General features: G+C 45.6%; 1 protein-coding gene across 1 annotated transcript; it reads right to left on the bottom strand.

Moving 5' to 3' along the window:
- Positions 1–4,190: 4,190 nt before the first annotated feature.
- Positions 4,191–14,086, bottom strand: LOC121677035 (paraneoplastic antigen Ma6F-like). The gene is made up of 7 exons (XM_042054370.1): positions 14,078–14,086; positions 7,538–7,674; positions 5,676–5,911; positions 5,344–5,565; positions 4,954–5,289; positions 4,699–4,905; positions 4,191–4,564 (listed from the first exon to the last, which is right to left on the bottom strand). Exons 1-7 carry the CDS (start codon positions 14,084–14,086, stop codon positions 4,191–4,193), a joined length of 1,521 nt encoding a protein of 506 aa, XP_041910304.1.
- Between the last annotated feature and the right edge of the window lie 5,234 nt (positions 14,087–19,320).

Genomic DNA, 19,320 nt, shown 5'->3' with positions numbered 1-19,320 from the left:
AGAGGGAGCCAGGCCTGGTGGCTCTGGTGTTTTGAATGAGAATGCCCCTATAACTTCATATATTTGCATGAACTGTTTGTTAAAGGTTAAACAGGTTTGTTGGAGGAAGTATGTCACTGAGAGTGTGCTTTGAGGTTTCAAAAGTAAGCTCTCCCTCCCTCCCTCCATCCCTCCCTCCCTCCTTCCCTCTCCTCAAGGATTGGGATGTAAACTTCCCAGCTACCACTCCAGCACCCTGCCTACCTGCTTCTCATCACAACGATTGTGTCCATAACCCTCTGTACTGGCTGGTTTTATGTCAACTTAACACAAGCTAAAGTCATTAGAGAAGAAGGAGCCTCAACTGAAGAAAGGCCTCCATGAGATCCTGCTGTAAGGCTTTTTTTTCACAGAGTGGTTGGTTATGCCCAAATAACTTTCACTATTACATCTGTGATCACACATCTTGACTGGTTAGTATTATAGGAGACATGTCTGTCTACAACTGGATAAGATCCTTGGTGACTTTTCTCTGCCAGCAGCCTACACTAGTAATATGATCAATAACCAGCAGTGAGAGAGAGTTTCCAGCTCCTTCTTGCAGAGGGTGATGTCTAATTCCCAGACACATAGCTGGTCAAAGTGTTGAGAACAAGTTACTACTGAGTGCTCATCCCTAAACTAGACAACTATATCAACTTTTCCCTGTTCTCCAGGCCTAAGGAACATCAGAGAAGAGAGGAAAGAACTTAAAAGCCAGAGGATGGGGGTGGGGGAGACTGTGATGAAATTTTGCTAACCAGATATGACACTGCATTTGCAACCACACATACACACACAGCAGCAGCAGCTAGGGATACTTGTATGTAATTGGGCCTTCAAACTTTCCTTCGTGGACAGGGGAGGTGCCCATGTGGCTTCATTCTTCCCTCAGGAGCTGTTGACTGTTAATGGTTGTTAGAAGAGGAACTGTCTTTTCTCTAATGGGGCTAGGTGGGAAGAAGGGGGTCAGAGGGAAGGGAAAGGGGATAGCAGAGTGAAATGGAGGGGTGAGTATAAGCACAACACAGTGGGGTGTGTGTGTGTGTGTGTGTTTGTGTGTGTGTGTGTGTGTCTGTGTAAAATTGTCCAAACAATAAGGAGTGATGATCTCTGCTAGGACCAAGTGGGAATGAATTCAGAGAAATGAAAAGGCGTATAGCAGAGTATAATGGGGAGTGGATATAATCACAGTTCACAATACACTGCAAGTGTGTATAACTTTTTAAAAAATGGTGTGTTTGTGTGTATGTGGGGAGGGGCTATGTCTGGCTCTGCAAATACCAGGACAGAACAATCCACTTTCTGCTCTTTTCCTTTTTACATTTAAACAACGAGAAACTCCATAACTACTGGGACAGGACAAAGTGTGACCCCACTGCTGGGCCTCAGTTATTAAATAAATGCACAGGGAAATTGAACTCCCCCATCGGGCACGGCAGAAGTTGGCTCAGTCTTGGGGAGTGGGGAAGAACCAGGTGTCCTTGAGAACAGCACAGTTAACGAGGTCACCTAAGCTGCCTGCCCAGGCAAGACCACCCTCAGGAACACCACCTTGGCCAATCACGGTCCTGAGACAGGGGAAATGGAGTGGAGGATGGGCAGTGGGAGAACGCTGGCGCAGTGGGGACTATTTGTGGTCATCCGGCGCCATCTTGCGTCTTGTGTGGGCACTGCCTCAGGAGAAACCCTAAAGACGCCAAAGCTGCCTTAGCAGCCATTTCGCGGTTTGCACTGTAGCATTCCCCAGGGTCCACAACTACTTGAGCTCAAGGCTTTAGGAAATGGCCGCTTGCGCAAGCGCACTCTTATCCAGGCGTCAGTTTTGCGGACAATTCCCTCCCCCTTCCTCCCCTCCCCCCCCCTTGTCAGGGGATATGCTCAAATGGAGACTTGTAGAACACTAAAGCATAAGCATACTTGATTAGAGTGCCCTAGAATTAACACACACAGTACACAAACAGATGTGTTTTCTGTTTCTGTTGCTCATGCATCTGGAAATGTGAATAAAACATTGGTCCACTCTTTTCCATCATAAGTGTGTTTCCAAAGAGCTCATGAACCCTAAAACTATAAACTACAAAAAATGTAAAAGAAACTAGGAAACTATGAAAACTATGTCTATGGTGGGACTTGTATGTATACTTTCTGCCTTCCCTTTCATGCCTTATTTTTCTTTTTCTGAAACAGGCAATGTATAAAAAAGAGGATGCAAGCTCACAAGTGCCTAAACTTGGCATCTTATGGTAAAGGGCAACACAATCTTTTCTATAACTACTTCCAACTGAAATTAGGGCATCATTGGGGGTGGGCAGGAAGACTGGAATGATGGTCAAAAGACAGGCTGGGGAGCTGAAAGATTGTGGCACGAGTTGGGGACTTTGCAGGTCCCATGGCCTGTGGGTGACATCAGGTAAGGAACAGACAAATCCGCCATGCCGAGAGAGATTGAGTGTGAAGTTTTATTAAAAGGGGGTATAGAGGGGAGGAAAGGGGAGAGAGGGGGGGGAAAGAGGGAGGGAGGGAGGGAGGGAGGGAGGGAGGGAGGGAGGGACGGAGAGAGAGAGGGGGAGAGAGAGGGAGGGAGGGAGAGAGAGAGAGAGAGAGAGAGAGAGAGAGGACAAAGACCCACTTTCCTAGGGTCTTGGCTTCTTTCCTTGGAAGAGAAAAGACTGGGAGAGGGCAGATCTCTTAAAGGGACAGTGTACCATTTGCTATGCAGGCAGGTGCAGAGCATGAAGCACTATGATAGGGTGTGCCTGAGTACTAACATTCCTTACTGTTTCTTTTATTAAAAAGCTAGGAGTAAGGAATGGCAGGTTAAGGAGATGAGGGCGTCAAGCTCTCAAAACTGCTTCCTGCTGATTTGTGAGCATGGAAATCTTGGGGAACCTGAGAAAGCTGGGATGCTGGCTATAGCCGGGGTATCAGATTGCCCCACAGCTGTCCAGGCTCTGTGGAATTGTCTAGTGTTTCTTGGACCTGGCGAGGTGTTGATAGAGCAAAGGACAAGGTTAAGTTTAGGAAGAAAAAAATTTTTCTTTAGGTCCTGGTGATTAAAGGGGAATGTGTCAGGATCAGGGAAAGTTGGGAAGACTTGGGTTGCTTAGGGCCTGGTAATTGAGGGAGGAACACATCTGACCTGTTTAAGGTGAATCCTCCAGAAATGACTGTGACAGACATTTTTGCATAATGAAAAGTATCTTTTAGGTAGAAAATAACCAAAGAGAATATAAAATCTTGATCTTGCAATATAGTAGTGGAGGTATTCTGCCAGAGCTAGATTATTAGCTTATCAGAACTTTATTGATTAGTGTTATGACTATACATGACAGCATAATGAGGTTATGTGATGATTATGGAGTGAGTAGGGACTTTGGTGGGTGAGCGCCACAGGTGCAGGAAACAAATAGACTGTGGAGACAGGGCTTGGATATGTAGTTTATTGAGAAAGGGGTAACAGGGAAGAGAGAGAGAGAGAGAGAGAGAGAGAGAGAGAGAGAGAGAGAGAGAGAGAGAGACAAAGACCTGCTTGCTTCTTTAGAAGAGCACTGGGAAGAGAGTGGGAGTAGGCAGGGCTTGTCTCTTAAAGGGACCTTTGCACCTGCATACAGTCAGCATACTTCTTGCCATGTGCAGAGGGGTGACTGCACTGTGCCAGGTTCCCAAAGGGCAGGGCCAAGATGAGCCTAGTTGCTAACAGGGGATACCTATTTTTTCTCAACACTCAATGCCCAGATTCTGCAGAATCTCCTGTGGATAGTGAAGAATAGACCACTTTGGAACACACTGTGCCTGAGAGACTCAGGTTGGTCAGAAATTTAATTAGAAGCACCTAGGGATGGTATGTGTGGGGCAGATGACTGGAAATCTTCTAGGACAGATATAGACTACAGAGAGAAGTTAAAGTTAAGGAGAATAGGGGAATTGTTTTTTATCTTGGGTTTACACTTGAAACTTCCAGGCCCATGGTCCTGGTAGATGGGGGAGGGAGCGTGTCAACCAAGTTGGGGAGGAAGCAAGAGAAAACCCACACGAAGGAATAGACAGGTCTGGAGACATAGGCTGCTGAGTAATTATCTGGAGTCAGTTTGACCTGGGAGTGATTGATTCAAGTCTCTTGACTCCCTGAAGCTTATAAGAATTTTTTGGAGAAGCATTTTTGTCTATACTTAGGAAACAACCAAGGGAAATTTAAATTTTGAACTTATGATAGTATCCTTGTTGCCAAACACCTGCACCAGTGCAGCCAGGCAGTCCTGCACAGGGGTGTCTGGATTCTCTTCCAGAAGCTCACACAGGAGATCCAGGGCAGGGCTGTCCAAGCTCTCGACCAGCCGCCGACACCGTTCTGTCTCGGATATGTGGCGCCACATGTATAGCATGTCATTGGCGTGCTCCAGCCAGCTCTCAAAAGACAGACGCCCACAGCCGGGCTCTTCCATCCCAGAGAAGTGTCTCAGCTCCTGGTAGGCCATGTTTTCCAGGATGGGCTGCACGGCTTGGCCCCACTGATGGGTCCAGGCTCCAGCCCCATGTGCCCCTCCTGCCACATCAAAGGGCCCTTCCTCACCTGAGCCTCCTGCCTCACCTGCGGCTCCTGCCAATCCCACCGCTCCTAGAATGCCTGCAACTCCATGTCACCTGCAGCTCCCTCCTCATCTGACAGTCTTGCCTCACCTACTGCTCCTGCCTCATCCTCTCCTACAGCTCCTTCTTCTCCCATGGCCCCTCCATCATCCACAGATCCTTCGTCCCCTGCAGACCCCTCATCGCTCCCAGAGCCTTCATCATCTGCAAACCCCTCATCACCTGCAGACCCCTCATCACCTGCAGACCCCTCATCACCTGCAGAGTCCTCATCACCTGCAGACTCCTCATCACCTCCTGCTCCCACATCTAAAACGCCTCCTTCTCATGCAGCTCCTACCTCACCTGCAGCCCCTGCCCAACCCATAGCTCCTATAACACCTGCGACCCCCATGTCACCTCCAGCTCCCTCCTCATCAGACATTCTTGCAGCCCCAGCCTCAACTACATCATCTTCCCCATCCACAGCCCCCTCATCTAACAATCTTGCTTCATCTACTACTGCTACCTCATACACAACCCCTCCCTCAGCTACAACTCCTTCCTCAGCCTCTGCTCCTTCCTCATCTGGCATGCTCGCCTCAGCTGCAGCTTCTTCCTGGGCTGCTCCTCCTGCCTCACCTGCTCCTTCCTCGCCCTCTGTTTCTTCCTCTTCTGACATTCTTGCCTTGGCTGCAGCTCCTTCCTCCAGTAGGAAGGGAGCAGGAGGAGCCACATCTGCTCCTCCTTCCTCACCCTCTGCTCCTTCCTCAACAGGTACTCTGGCCTCACCCTCGGCTCCTTCCTCAACAGGTACTCTGGCCTCACCCTCGGCTCCTTCCTCAACAGGTACTCTGGCCTCACCCTTGGCTCCTTCCTCAGCTGCTCCTCCTGCCTCACCCACAGCCCTAACTACATCTCCTTCCTCCACTGTAGCCCCTGCCCCACCTGAAGACCCTTCCAAAGCTTGCCCTGAGCCTGTGCAGGAAAATTGAATGTGTCCTGTTGTAGCTCGATATCAGGGACCGGAGGCAGGAAGATCACAGTCCAGGGCCCCCTATCATTTGGTATTTGTTGGGGGATCATACTTTGGTTTAAATTGTCAGCGAATTCAACCAAAGCGACCTTTGCCCCGATCTCTTTTCTGAAGACCTTGCCAAGCACTCGGTACCTGCCCAGGGGCCTGAGGGCAGCCTGCACAGCCTCCTGGAATTCTTCTTCCTCACAGTCATCTGGGATACCCAGGATGAGCAGGGAGTGCTGGGCATTGGCACCCATCCACCTGCACCAGTCCTGAAGAATAGCCAGTCCCATAGCAGGGGACCTAGGTGAACAGCACATGATTGGACAAAAGTGTGAGCCTCTGCAGCAGCCTGTGAGTGCAAAAGAGAAAAATGAATGTTGATATCAGACAGCCCAACCTCTGTTATTTAAATAAGAATGGCCCCCATAGGCTAATATATTTGAATGCTTACTCAGGGTGTTGCAGAATATTCCTGTACACTGTGTGCAAATGTGTCACTGTGACTGGTTTAATAAAGAGCTGAATGGCCATTAGCTAGGCATGAAGAGGGACTTCTGGGAACAGAGAACTCTGGGAAGAAGAAAGGAGGTGTTGTGAGCCAGAAGCAGGGAGAGCAAGACATGCTTGAGGAGAGGTAAAAGCCACAAATCACCTGGCAACACGTAGATGAATAGAAAAGGGTTAATTTGAGTTATAAGAGCTAGTGGGGTCGGGCGGTGGTGGCAAACGCCTTTAATCCCAGCACTCGGGAGGCAGAGGCAGGCAGATCTCTGGGTTCGAGGCCAGCCTGGTCTACAAGAGCTAGTTCCAGGAAAGACTCTAGAAACTACAGGGAAACCCTGTTTCGGAAACCAAAAAAAAAAAAAAAAAAAGAGCTAGTGGGACAAGCCTAAGCTATAGGGATTAATAATAAATCTCAGGACAATTTTTTTTGTGAGCTGGCAGACCAAAGAAACATCCATCGACACCAGAGAGTGGAACTCTTTGATAGTATTGGAAGGGTTAGGAGGTGTGGCCTTATTGGAGGAAGTGAGCCATTTTACCCATACCAGCTGGAGCTCCTCACCAATACTCTCTGCTACAGAGTAACGGAAAGCCTTATCCTTTCTTTCTCCACAGAGAATCTCCAGCTTCAGTTTCCTACTCTGACCTGAAATCAGAAAACCTTGACAGTCTTCCCTAGGGTTAGGTTGCCCACCCTAACACACACTATAATTAACAGCCCAGCCCTAGGATTCCCCCTCCATCCCATCTGGAGTTACTCAATTTCCCTCCCGCCATCACCTGCACTTTTGCTGCCAGAGCCTCTTCTGCAGCCTAGAGCCCTCACTAGTCAGGCTTCTGTGGCTACTGGAGAAGTTCCACCACCTCTCTGCATATGTGGCTATGTGTCTGAGTCACAGTTTCTATTGCTGTGACGGAACACCATGACTAAAAAGCAAGTTGGAAAGGAAAGGATTTCTTCAGCTTACACTTCCATATGGCTGTCTATCACCAAAGGAAGTCAGGACAGGAACTCACACAGGGCAGAATCCTGGATGCAGGAGCTGATGCAGAAGCCATGGAGGGGTGCTGCTTACTGGCTTGCTCCTCAAGGCTTGCTCAATCTGCTTTCTTATAGAACCCAGGACCACCAGCCCAGGGGTGGCAACATCTACAATGAGCTGGGCCCTCCCACATCAATCACTAATTAACAAAATGTCTTACGGCCAAATTTTATGGAGGCATCTTCTCAGTTAAATTTCCTTCCTTTCAGATAACTCTAGTTTGTGTGTCAGACTGACAGACTGACTTAAGACTAGCCAACACACCATCTATATCCACTATTTGCCAGTGTTAACAATCACATGTCTTCCCAGGGTGTCTATGGTCAGTTGAGTTTTTTTCTTTTTTTTCTATTAAATTTTTTTCACTTATTTAACATACCAACCACAGTTTTCCCCCCCAACTCTGAGTTCTTGAGAAAGTGAAACCTGCAGCTCCTTGATAATTTTCTCATCTCTGACTCCAGGGATACTGCAGCCTGCAGATTGCGGAGATGATTCTGGAACTGCCTTAAAACCCTGAAGAGGAAATCCAAGAACACACTTAAGCTAAACATTCCAAAACTGCTGCATTTGGAGGAAGGAGAGTCTCTCAAATCTTCTGTGGATAAAGTCACGGTGGTGTCTTGCTTCTAGAATCCCTAGGAAAATGAAAAAAATATCTCTAGTATCTGTTCTGGGCTAATAACTGGACACATGCAGTTATCAGTGTTGCTATGACAACAGACCTGCATAGCAAAGGCTTTCTGTTAAGTTTTGGAGGATCTTGGAGCAATAGGTATATCTAGAGACCTTCTACAAACAGAATGGTCCAGGAGAGGTGGAATGGTTAGGGGCTGGTTCTGGCAGCTGGAAGTCAGTAAGCAGCCAAGTGCTAGGATTACAGATTATGCCTCCACTCTTCCTCTGTATTTGCCAGACCACCTCATTATTCCAGGAACCTTCCTTAGGCAAAGGTTGCCTGTGTTCCTGACTCAGGTGCCGTACCACAGCTTCTTATACAGCAGCGGCAGTCTTTAACACCTATAGAGGCACTGAACTGAAGAGTGCTTATTTTAAGACAAGCAAAATTGCAGCTAAACATTCAGCCACCTTTCCCACTTTCTTAGTATTTTTTCAGAATTTTTATGAAGAATTCTGGAAAACATGAGACATTGAACAATCAGGCTTGGGAAATTGATATAAGATCACTGGCTAAAATACATTTGTCTAATAATCAATGAATTTTTATTCATATTTATTATCCTAATTTATAAATAAGCATATATTCTCCTGCATGATAATAAATCAACAGCACTGACAAAAACATTTGTCCTGCCGGGCGATGGTGGCGCACGCCTTTAATCCCAGCACTCGGGAGGCAGAGGTAGGCGAATCTCTGTGAATTCAAGGCCAGCCTGGTCTACAAGAGCTAGTTCCAGGATGGGTTCAAAAGCTACAGAGAAACTCTGTCTCGAAAACACCAAAAAAAAACTCATTTGTACTATCCTAGGATCATATAATGAATTAGTTTATCATGGCACTAAATAGGGAAAATTATAGAAACTGTTAAAGTTTCCCTCACTATTAATTTATAAATCATACCATTATGATCTTATAAGGTACAAGTAATAAATCCCTATTTTTATATGTTAAGATTTGCTTTGTGGCCTAAAATGTGATCTATTTTGGATAAATTTGGTTTTATTCCAGGAATACAAGGATGATTAAACATGCGAAGCTTTAGGTGCACATATAATGAATCTGAGAAAGAGGTTGGGTGGTGGTGGCAAACAGCTTAAATCCCAACACTCCAGAGGCAGAGACAGGCAGATCTCTGAGATTGCAGACAGGACAGTGACAGCTGTTACACAGAGAAACCCTGTCTTGAAAAAATCAAAAAAAGGAGGTGGAGGAGGAGGAGGAAGAGGTGGAGGAGGAGGAGGAGGAGGAGGAGGAGGAGAAAGGAAGGAAGGAAGGAAGGAAGGAAGGAAGGAAGGAAGGAAGGAAGGAAGGAAGGGAATCAGAAAAAACGTCTGGGAATCAGAGAAAATGTCTGGGAATCAGAGAAAACGTCTGTGTGACATCCCTCTGCTGAGATTCACTACAGAATTTTTCAGTTCTATGTTTTCTGATTATTTTTAGATTTTCTCTTTGACAAGTACAAATCTATTGGTTTATATTTGTTTGTTGATATATTAAAAATTAACTGTAAATCCAGTGTTTCTCAGAGATATTTACTGTAAGTACATAATGAAATAGACACCATCATGTGCAAACATTTTGAAAACTCATTCTATTGAAATTTACAGGTCTGAGGACAAAGATTGTATTGTAAATTATTACAGTTAAAAACTATTATTTTCCTTGATTTATGGTCAACTATAAACTCAGAACTGGAAGATCTTGGTAGGGATTCATTATTTCCAGGATCCATGTTTGGGGTGGAGACTGGCGGGTATACATCTGACAGAATCTTGTGTGTATTGTCAAAATCTTGTGTCCTGTCAAACTAATCCCTCCCTATCTCTAGCTCTTGACTATTTTCTATTCTAATTTTATAGCATATATGTAACAGTATATGACCATTGCTAGAAGTTAAGTACATTCCAGTATTCTGCTCTTGAACTTCCAGAACCATATACCCAAGTAAGAGCCATTTTCTGATAAATTATTCAAGCCTATTCTATTTGGTTATCACAACGGAACATGACTTAACTAGATTTCTAGTGTTATTCTCAGCCCACCATCTGAAGATGCTTCATATCTCAAAACTAGAAGAAATCTTTATCCCTTCTAATTATTTATTTATTCCAGTCTTAATGACCATTCTTTAAAAATTCATATTCCTGGGAGTATTGTGTTAAATGCTAGTAATTCCTTAATAGTTATTCATCCCGCAGCACATTCAATGGCTGATGCCACTGGTCAGTTGGGTCCAGCCAAATCATTAAGGCCATCTCATCCCTAAAAAGTAGTTGGACAAATGTCAAACTCACAGTGCCCCTTATTCTGTATCTAATAGTATGTAAGCACTCATTTAGACTGTTTCAGAAAACAAGAATGATTAAACAAGTTGCACATGGCCTTTCCTCTCCATAAACCCCCAAGTTCTCTTTGCCTGCAAGCCTCAACTTTTGGGTTCCATCCTTCATACAGAAACCCATAGACTCTCCTCAGCCCCTCCTTGCAATCCATGACTTTCAGGCAGAGGAGACAGCTATCTTGAGGAGGATCACTTCACTTTCCTGGTAAGGAGTACAGATGGACATATTCCTCTGTGGTCAGCCTAATTGTCAGCTTTGAGTCCCATTAATTACCCTAGGGACCTATGACCCTTCTGTAGAGCACTGTGTGATGCCTAAAACTGGGCTCTGGCAAATAATCTAATTAAGATAGATACAGATTGCTGTGGGGTAGAGACCCAAAGACCACTCAGCATGACCAAAGTCTGAATTGAGAGTCTGAATTGAGCCAGATGGTGACTGCCTGGAAAGAAACACTTCTCAGAGAGCAGCCTTGAATGCATTTTACAGGGTTCTCTTAAAGACAAAGAACATAGAGAAACTACTGATGTGGGATGCCCTTCTCTATGCTGTGAATATGTTTTATTACCATTGTTTAACAAAGAAGCTGCTTTTGACAATAACCAGGCAGAACAGAGCGAGGCAAGAAATCCAAGCAAAGAGATGGAGGAAGAAGGCAGGGTCAGGGGGAGGCCACCTGCCACGGGAGAAGTAAGATGTGAAGTAACACCACAGCCATGTGGCAATACCTAGATTAATAGAAATGGGTTCACTTAAGTTGTAAGAGCTAGTTAATAATAAGCCTGGACTAATAGGCCGAACATTTTGTAATTAATATTAAGCCTCAGAATGGTTATTTGAGAACTGGCGGGCAGGAGAGAAACCTCCAGTTACAAATTGTGCCCACTGTCTGGCATGGATCCACATAAGACCTACAACAACTTTATAAAACAGGGCTTCTTGACCCTCAAAAACAAGAATCAAGTGCAGCTTCTTGGTAACTGTATTTTATTCAGATAGGCTGTGTTTGCTGGTGGTGAACAGATGTGTGGCTCCTTTAAGAGATGGCTTCCTGGTTTGTGCTGACAGCACGGATGGCTTTTTCTGAGAGGTTGTGCTATAAAGAACTTGAATGAGGTTTCTGGGCAGCATGCTACAAGCTGCTTGATGGTGCTGTAGACCCGCTGCATTCCTAGAGTTGGAGCAGTGAGCATGGCTCCCAGAGCTGTCTGTGAACATACCTCTGTCATACTGGAAAGCTGAATGGGGTGGAACCAACAACCAAAGCCACAGCCTTGGTTCTAGCCATGCCTGCTTAACATTTTTAAAAACTATCCTGGTCAGAAAATGACTACAGATACACAGTAAAGACTGATTCAAACAAAAAGGCCTCTAAACAGATCACAATTTGTTTGAAAAATATGCATAGGCTTCAGAGAGAGAGGATGGAAGATAGAGAGAGTCATAGATTAAAAGAATGATTTAAAGATAATAAACCTAGGTTCTTAAAAAGGAAATAAAGACATAAAAATATAATAAGCCTTGGAAAATAGAAAATATACAGAGATTCTGAATTATGTATATTATTAATTTTGTTTGAATTTTTTTAACTGTTAATGACCTAACTGCAGAAAGACCTTGTTTTGTGGGGACTGCTAAGCTAAACCCACATAAATGTATCTTTGGGTCTACAGATATGTTTCTTTGGAAAAGAGGTTCTGCTTTTGTTTCCACAGAAGATGAGAAGCTAGGGATTCCTTCCAGGCTAATATGGTTTGATAGAACAAGACCTCCTGAGAAAGACTCTCCATGGGAGCAATGGCTCAGGTGATCCAACATCTAAAACAGCTTCCAAACAACTGGCTGAGATGATGTAGCTTCACAGAATACTCCAGTCAAGATTTAACCATAATTCTAAATTTTCTCAGGATCCCCATACAATTGTCAGCACCCTCAATCAGCAGGAAGTAATACAGAAACTATTCCCGACTTCCCAAAATTTTGTTTATAAATGTTTATTTTCACTTAAGAGGAGTTAGTTATAAATGATTTATGGTCATAGTCAATCTCTTTCTAAAGAAAAAAAGGAGCTTTGCCAGCTGGATCTGCCACATTCCTTAACTTTTTAAGAGTCTAGCTTCATGGTGGAGGTATGGTGGGACCCACATTTATTGTCAGAACTTGGTGGAGTTTCTATGCCACCACCAAGAAGCTAAGGACAGGAGCAGAAGCTAAGCCGGGGCAGATGGGAGCTGGGAGTGTTAGTTTTTCTCTGAACCCAAGTGGCTAGGTTTGGATTTTGCTCTGACCTGTGCTGGTGGCTAAAAATCCTCAGGCAAACAGCTTTGTTGTAAATTCGTACCCCAAACATTGGACACCAAGTATAGCATGATTAATAAAAACCCAGACAAAATTTCTGAAGGTCAGAAAAGCAAAATAGCCAGCCACTAGCTCTTACCTCACCTCAGTCTGAAATGGCGATCCTGCCTCCAGAAATCTCAGAATGAGACTGTGTCTGAGAGTTGTCTCCTCCCGTTTTATATTCCTCTCTAGGACTGGGATTAAGAGTGTGCACCACTACCTCCTGGTTTCTATGTCAAGCTAGTGTGCAAACTAGTGTGGCTACTGGGATTAAAGGTGTGTTTCATTGTGGCTACTGGAATTAAAGTGTGTGTCATTGTGGCTACAGGAATTAAATGTGTGTGTCACAACTGCCTGGTCTGTAAGGCTGACTAGTGTGACTGTTTAACTTTTCTGATCTTCAGGCAAGCTTTATTAAAATACAAATGAAATGCCATGTAGTTGTTACTCCAAATGCCAGTAACTTCTATCCAGACAGGAGAATCACTGAAGCTTGCTGGCCAGTCAGCTTTCAGGGATGGAAGGGGTAACAGGACACCGAGAGTCTACCTCTGGCTTCCCACTCAAGCATGAGAACATTCACCCTTCTACATATGTACACATGCATATACAACACACATAAGAGTAGAAGAGCTAATCCTGCTGCTGCTTCTCACTAACTGTAGCTCTTGAAAGAGTGGGCCCTGCACTTTGCCCAGGCAGCATAGTACAGCTGATCTTTTTGACAAGGCCACAGGTAATTCATCCCCATGAAAGTGCATGGAAGATCTGGCCCTATCTCTCATCTGTCATATTGTGGCATGGGCAAGGGAGAGAAGACCTGCTCTTCCCCCACCCCTCACCTGATGTAGGATTCCCCTCTGTATTCTGTCAATATGTTTTATTACCATTGGTTAATAAAGAAGCAACTTTGACTTATGGCAGGGCAGAACATAGCAAGCAGAGATACAGGAGGAAAGAAGGTAGAGTCAGGGAGATGCTATGTAGCTGCTGAAGGAGAAAGATGCCAGAACCTTACCAGTAAGCCGCAGCCTCATGACAATATACAGATTAATGGGAATGGGTTAATTTAAGATATAAGAGCTAGCTAGGAATATGCCTGAGCCATAGGTGAAACAGTGTTGTAATTAATATAGTTTCTGTGTGATTATTAGGGTCTGGGTGGCCAGAAAACAAACATACAGTCTTCATTTAAAAAATGGCACCCAATGCTGGGCAATGTACATCCACGTAAAGCCACAAAAATGGGAGTCAATTGAAGTTTCTTGGTAGCTGCATATTTTCAGATAGGTTTTATCTGCTGGCAGTGAGCAGAGGCATGACTCCCTTAAGAGAAGGCTTTCTGTCTCAGCATTAACAGCCAAAACTGTGCGTCTCCTTAAATGACTTCCTGGTTGTACTGGCAGCAGGAATGACTCTGACTCTTCCAGGAGGTCCTTCTATAGAGCACTTAGGCTTTGTGAGCAGAGGGCTACAAGTTGATTAATGGCAACGTAGACCTGCTGCATCCCTGGAGCTGGGTTGGTGAGCATGGCTTGCAGAGGTAGGGAACATACCTCTGCCATGTTGACCCGTCCTAGCCATGCCCGCTTAGCATTTAACAAAAGTGCTCCTGGTCAGAAAATGATTACAGCTATGCCCCTCACCAGTTGTAACATACAGGAGAACAGGCCCTACACCTTGCCTGGGCAATCCACTAGAGTTGACCCTGTTGGCGGGGGTGCAGGTGGGCGGGGGTGCAGGTGAGCTGGTCTTGTTGATGTGACGGCAAGAGAGCACCTACCTCCTCCCTCATATGCCATGTGGTGGCTTTGGGCAAGGGAAATATGCTCTACACCCCCACTCCTTGCCAACTGCAACAGACAGGGAGAGCCTGCCTCGGGGGCATGAGCACAGAAGAACTGGCCCTGTCCCTCATCAACTGCAGTAATTGGGAGATCAGGTTATATACCTCACTTGGGCAAAACAGCAGAGTTGGCCCTGGTGGTGTAGGTGTGGGTGAGCCAGAACCCAGGGTGTGAGGGCAGGAGAAATAGTCCTGCTCCTTTCTGCCTGCTGTATTGGGTGAGTTAGCTGGGGCAGTGCTAGAGTGCATACCCTGGTGTTGACAATGAGGGAAAGAACGTTGTCATACTGAACAATGCAGCTACCACTCAGGCCCTGAACCAGGACTGTGAGGTAGCCCACCCTAACATCCACCCTATCTATGAACTGCTGAAGCTCATGAAGGGGTCAGTCCTGCAAACCCAAAGATGCAGGATTTCAAACCCTAGCCCTGACACAGGACAACAGGATATCCATAAAATGTCTCAATTATCCATTGGGTAGCAGAAGGCAGACCCCTTGAGCAAGACCAATGAGTCATTGCAAAGAACACTTATAAGTATAGCTGTAAGACTAAGGAGTAAACTGTGTGACTCACTGGGCCACATTACAACTACCATACCAAAATTTTCTTTTCTTTCTTTTTTGTTTTGTTCTGTTTTATTTTTAGGATATGTTTTAAATTTTTCTTTCTGTTTAGGGGGAGGTCACAAGGGCAGAGGGTGGAAGCAAGGGGATGGGGAGAGAAGTAGCATTGAGATGCATGATATGAAATTCACAAAGAAGAAATATTTTTTTAATTAGTGTGTTGCCAGGGTTTTAAGAAATAAGGTCCAAAGCTGATTATAATCACCATCAACTATCTAACAACATCTTAATAAAGGTTGGAATAAATTATGACTTGATGAAAAGATTTTACTTGCAAGAGAGAAGAAAAGGATGTTGCAGCAATAGGAATAAAACTTGAATCGTGAGATCTTCAAATGTCCCAAACATTAGGCCAAAAAAGGTTTTGTTTTTTTTTCCTTTAGTTTTACCCTGATGATACGTTGTTGCCATAGTAATAAGACTTTTTTTAAAAAGGGAAGAACAAACAGGCTGAGAGAGAACTCATGAAGGGCAGATAGATGATGGAAAGTTTTACCTGGGGTCTGCCTATTCTAAAAAGAGACCATTAAGGGTATCTGGTAGCTTTGGAGTCAGCAAGGCAAAGATCAAAAGTCTGGAAAAAGAAAAGAATCTATCTCAAATGGGCAGGCAAACAATATGCTTGTGTTCATCAGAGGGAATGAGCAGTTCAGCTAATCATTTATGAGACAAAAAGAACAGGAATTTAAAAGGCTTTGGGTCTGGCTTTCTTATGTGCAACCAAGGAAAGCATCCCTTGACTCTCTGTTGCATGGGGAAGGAAATTTCTTTGTGAGAAACCATTTTCTGTAACACAGAGGACTGGGTTTGTTAAACCTTCAGTGATTCCAAGATTAATGGCTTAGTTAAAAGTCAACATTGGTGCCACTCCTCCATAATGTTTTATTGTCGTTAAGGAAATATGTTGAGATGAAGCTATTTCTCTGTTAGTGAGGAGAGGAATAGAAATCTCACCAGTAGAGCACTCAGTATTGCAGAGATGCGTGTAAACTCTATGTGGCATTGGCTGATTCTGGGACACACACTGTGCTGGTGCTCTGAAAACTCCTGGGATTTGGGACTCTCTAGCAGCATTATGTACCCTATGCATCTGTTGCCACAAACCTGAGGATGTAGCTTCAGTTTCATTTCCATTTACTGTGAATTCTAGTCTCAGTCTTGTAAAAATAAACAAATGAGAGGTGGGGAGACCGACATGTCTGTGAATACACGTAGCAGTAACTCTTTTATTAAAACATTTCAGAGAAGCCTATTCTGTTTATGTATTTTTGTTTCAGGGTTTTTGAGACAAGGTTTCACAGTATAATCCAGGCTGGGCACTTAGGCTGGCCTTGAACACATTATATAGCCTGGGTTGACTTTTCAAACTCTCCATCCTCCTGTTTCCATCTCCCAGATGATGGAACAACGGGCATGAATGAGCCAATTCTTTTTCTTTTTTTAAAAATCCCAATTAAAACAAAACAAATCTATTCTGCTGCCAAAAGCCTGAAATATACACCTTGTTATATGTTTCCTCTATCCTACCCATGGCCTTCTTTGGAGTAGAAATTTGGTGCTCCTGGCCAAACATTTCACTCTTTCCACTGTGGAAGAAGCCTTCCTTAGGAAAGGTTGGGAAAGTACTTAAAGTACTAGGTGAGCAATTTGTGACCAGGACGTATAGAGACTGAAGTGAATAGAAACTTGGAAGGGAGGAAGGCAGGGAGAAAGGGAGGAAGAGAGGGAGGGAGGGAAGGGAGGCAAGAAAGAAGAGATAGGGAAGGGAGGCAAAAAGGAAGAGAGAAATAAGAAAGAAAGGGAGCCAAGAAGGAAGTTCCTTCCTTCCTTCTAGAATTAAGAATAAATCACAAAGAAGAAAGAAAGAAAGAAAGAAAGAAAGAAAGAAAGAAAGAAAGAAAGAAAGAAAGGGTTAAAAGGTTTTCACTGTGTAGCCCAGGCTGAAACTCATGTTCCTCCTGTTTTTGCCTCCTAGTGAGTAAATGCTAGGATTACTGGCACTTGCCTCCAAAGCCCAGAGAATGAAACCTTTTGATACTTTATGTCTTAGTGAACCTGGAAAAGTTGCGTGGGCTGGAGAAATGCGAAGAGCTTTTCTTATATCGGCCTTCCAACTCTACATCATGGTCTAATAAATAAACAGGGAATATATCACATTCAATTATTAAGTCCCCAATGGACATGCATTTTTTGTGAGGCCCTATATTCTGCAATCAGACACTGCCTTGCACTCAGCCTGTAGGGTTAGATGGTTACACTCACCTTTCACTATTTGAATATGGAAAAAAAAAGTGTAACTGATGACCCTCACGTCACAGCTAGTAGCCAATGAGGCACAAACACATGAAACAGATAAAGAAATGGTTGCTGGGCCTGGCATCACACGTGACATGCTTGGTGGTCTCTACTAAGCCAAACTTTGGTCCATATCTCCTGCCACTCTGTTCAAATTCTTTGTCCCTCCTACTTGCTCCCCATGGAGCCATCAGGATTGGGTGAAGCAACAGTATCCTCCTATTGGGGAGAGGGGGATGGGACTTGATGCCAGTGCGCAAAAGGGTCGTGCGCAGCTCCACGGGGTGGGGGTGGAGTGGCATATATAAGATCTTCCAGCCCAGGTCTTGGAGCCCATTTTGTCCGGCAGCGGATGTGGTCCTGCCACCTCCTGGAGTTTGGGTCTGGAGGCCTCTTCGGCAGGTATGGTACGGCTCTCCCCCTGGCACCTTAAGGGTTCCTGCCATTTCTAGACCTCGCCCATGCCATTAGTGTCCTTTCTTTTTATGGCCTTCTGCTTACTTCCACTATAGCCTTTTGGGGAGGAGGATGTGAGATAAGGGATATATGGAGCAGAGGATATTTGTGATGGAATGGGAAGCATAACAGATTTTTTTGTTTTCTGGCTGTTTTCTGTTCGTGAGACAGCGTTTCTATGTTGCACAAGTTGGTCTCAAATTTCTGGGTTTAAGTGATCTTCCTGCCTCCTAAGAAGCCAATGCACTGGACTTTGAGTTTTAGTTAGAGGAGTTTAGGCATAAGTGAGGATGGTATTTGTCAGCATGAGTGACTTTGGGTTGTTGCTAGGATGTGATAGTAGGACATGGATGGATCGGGGCCTGGAAACATAACTTGAAATGTATATTGGATGGAGCTAGGCCTGTATCAGAACAGGAACTGAGTTGGCAATGGGTTCTAGAAATACGACAGAACTGGGGGGTGGGTATGCTTGAGACAGTTGAGAAGGTGCTCGAACTCAGATGGTGAGTTCAAAACTAGAACTGAGATAGTGGATGGTCAAGGACAGCACAGGAACGGGGGAAGGGGTGGTGCTTCGGACGGCTGGCTTGTCGCCAGAACCAATGAGATAGCCGGTGGTGCAAGAATGCACGGGACCTGGGAAGGGGCGGTGATGGGGACGGCTGGCTTTTCGCCCGACCAATGAGATAGCGGGTGGTCCAGGATATCCCGGGAAAGAGGAAGGGCGGTGCTTGGGACAGGTCTCTAGTCGCCGGACCAATGAGATAGCGGGTGGTCCGGGATGACCCAGGAACCGGGAAAGGGGCGGTGCTTGGGACAGGTCTCTAGTCGCCGGACCAATGAGATAGCGGGTGGTCCGGGATGACCCAGGAACCGGGAAAGGGGCGGTGCTTGGGACAGGTCTCTAGTCGCCGGACCAATGAGATAGCGGGCGGTCCAGGATGTCACAGGAAAGAGGAAGGGCGGTGCTTGGGACAGGTCTCTAGTCGCCGGACCAATGAGATAGCGGGTGGTCCAGGATGTCACAGGAAAGAGGAAGGGCGGTGCTTGGGACAGGTCTCTAGTCGCCGGACCAATGAGATAGCGGGTGGTCCGGGATGACCCAGGAACCGGGAAAGGGGCGGTGCTTGCGACAGGTCTCTTGTCGCCGGACCAATGAGATAGCGGGTGGTCCAGGATGTCACAGGAAAGAGGAAGGGCGGTGCTTGGGACAGGTCTCTTGTCGCCGGACCAATGAGATAGCGGGTGGTCCAGGATGTCACAGGAAAGAGGAAGGGCGGTGCTTGGGACAGGTCTCTAGTCGCCGGACCAATGAGATAGCGGGTGGTCCAGGATGTCACAGGAAAGAGGAAGGGCGGTGCTTGGGACAGGTCTCTAGTCGCCGGACCAATGAGATAGCGGGTGGTCCGGGATGACCCAGGAACCGGGAAAGGGGCGGTGCTTGGGACGATTCTCTTGTCGCCAGACCAATGAGATAGCGGGTGGTCCGGGATGACCCAGGAACCAGGAAAGAGGAAGGGCGGTGCTTGGGACAGGTCTCTTGTCGCCGGAACCAATAGATAGCGGGTGGTCC

The sequence above is a fragment of the Arvicola amphibius genome, chromosome X (genome assembly GCF_903992535.2).
Source record: "Arvicola amphibius chromosome X, mArvAmp1.2, whole genome shotgun sequence".
NCBI classification, from domain to species: domain Eukaryota; kingdom Metazoa; phylum Chordata; class Mammalia; order Rodentia; family Cricetidae; genus Arvicola; species Arvicola amphibius.
This window is presented reverse-complemented; position numbering and strand designations above follow the sequence as displayed.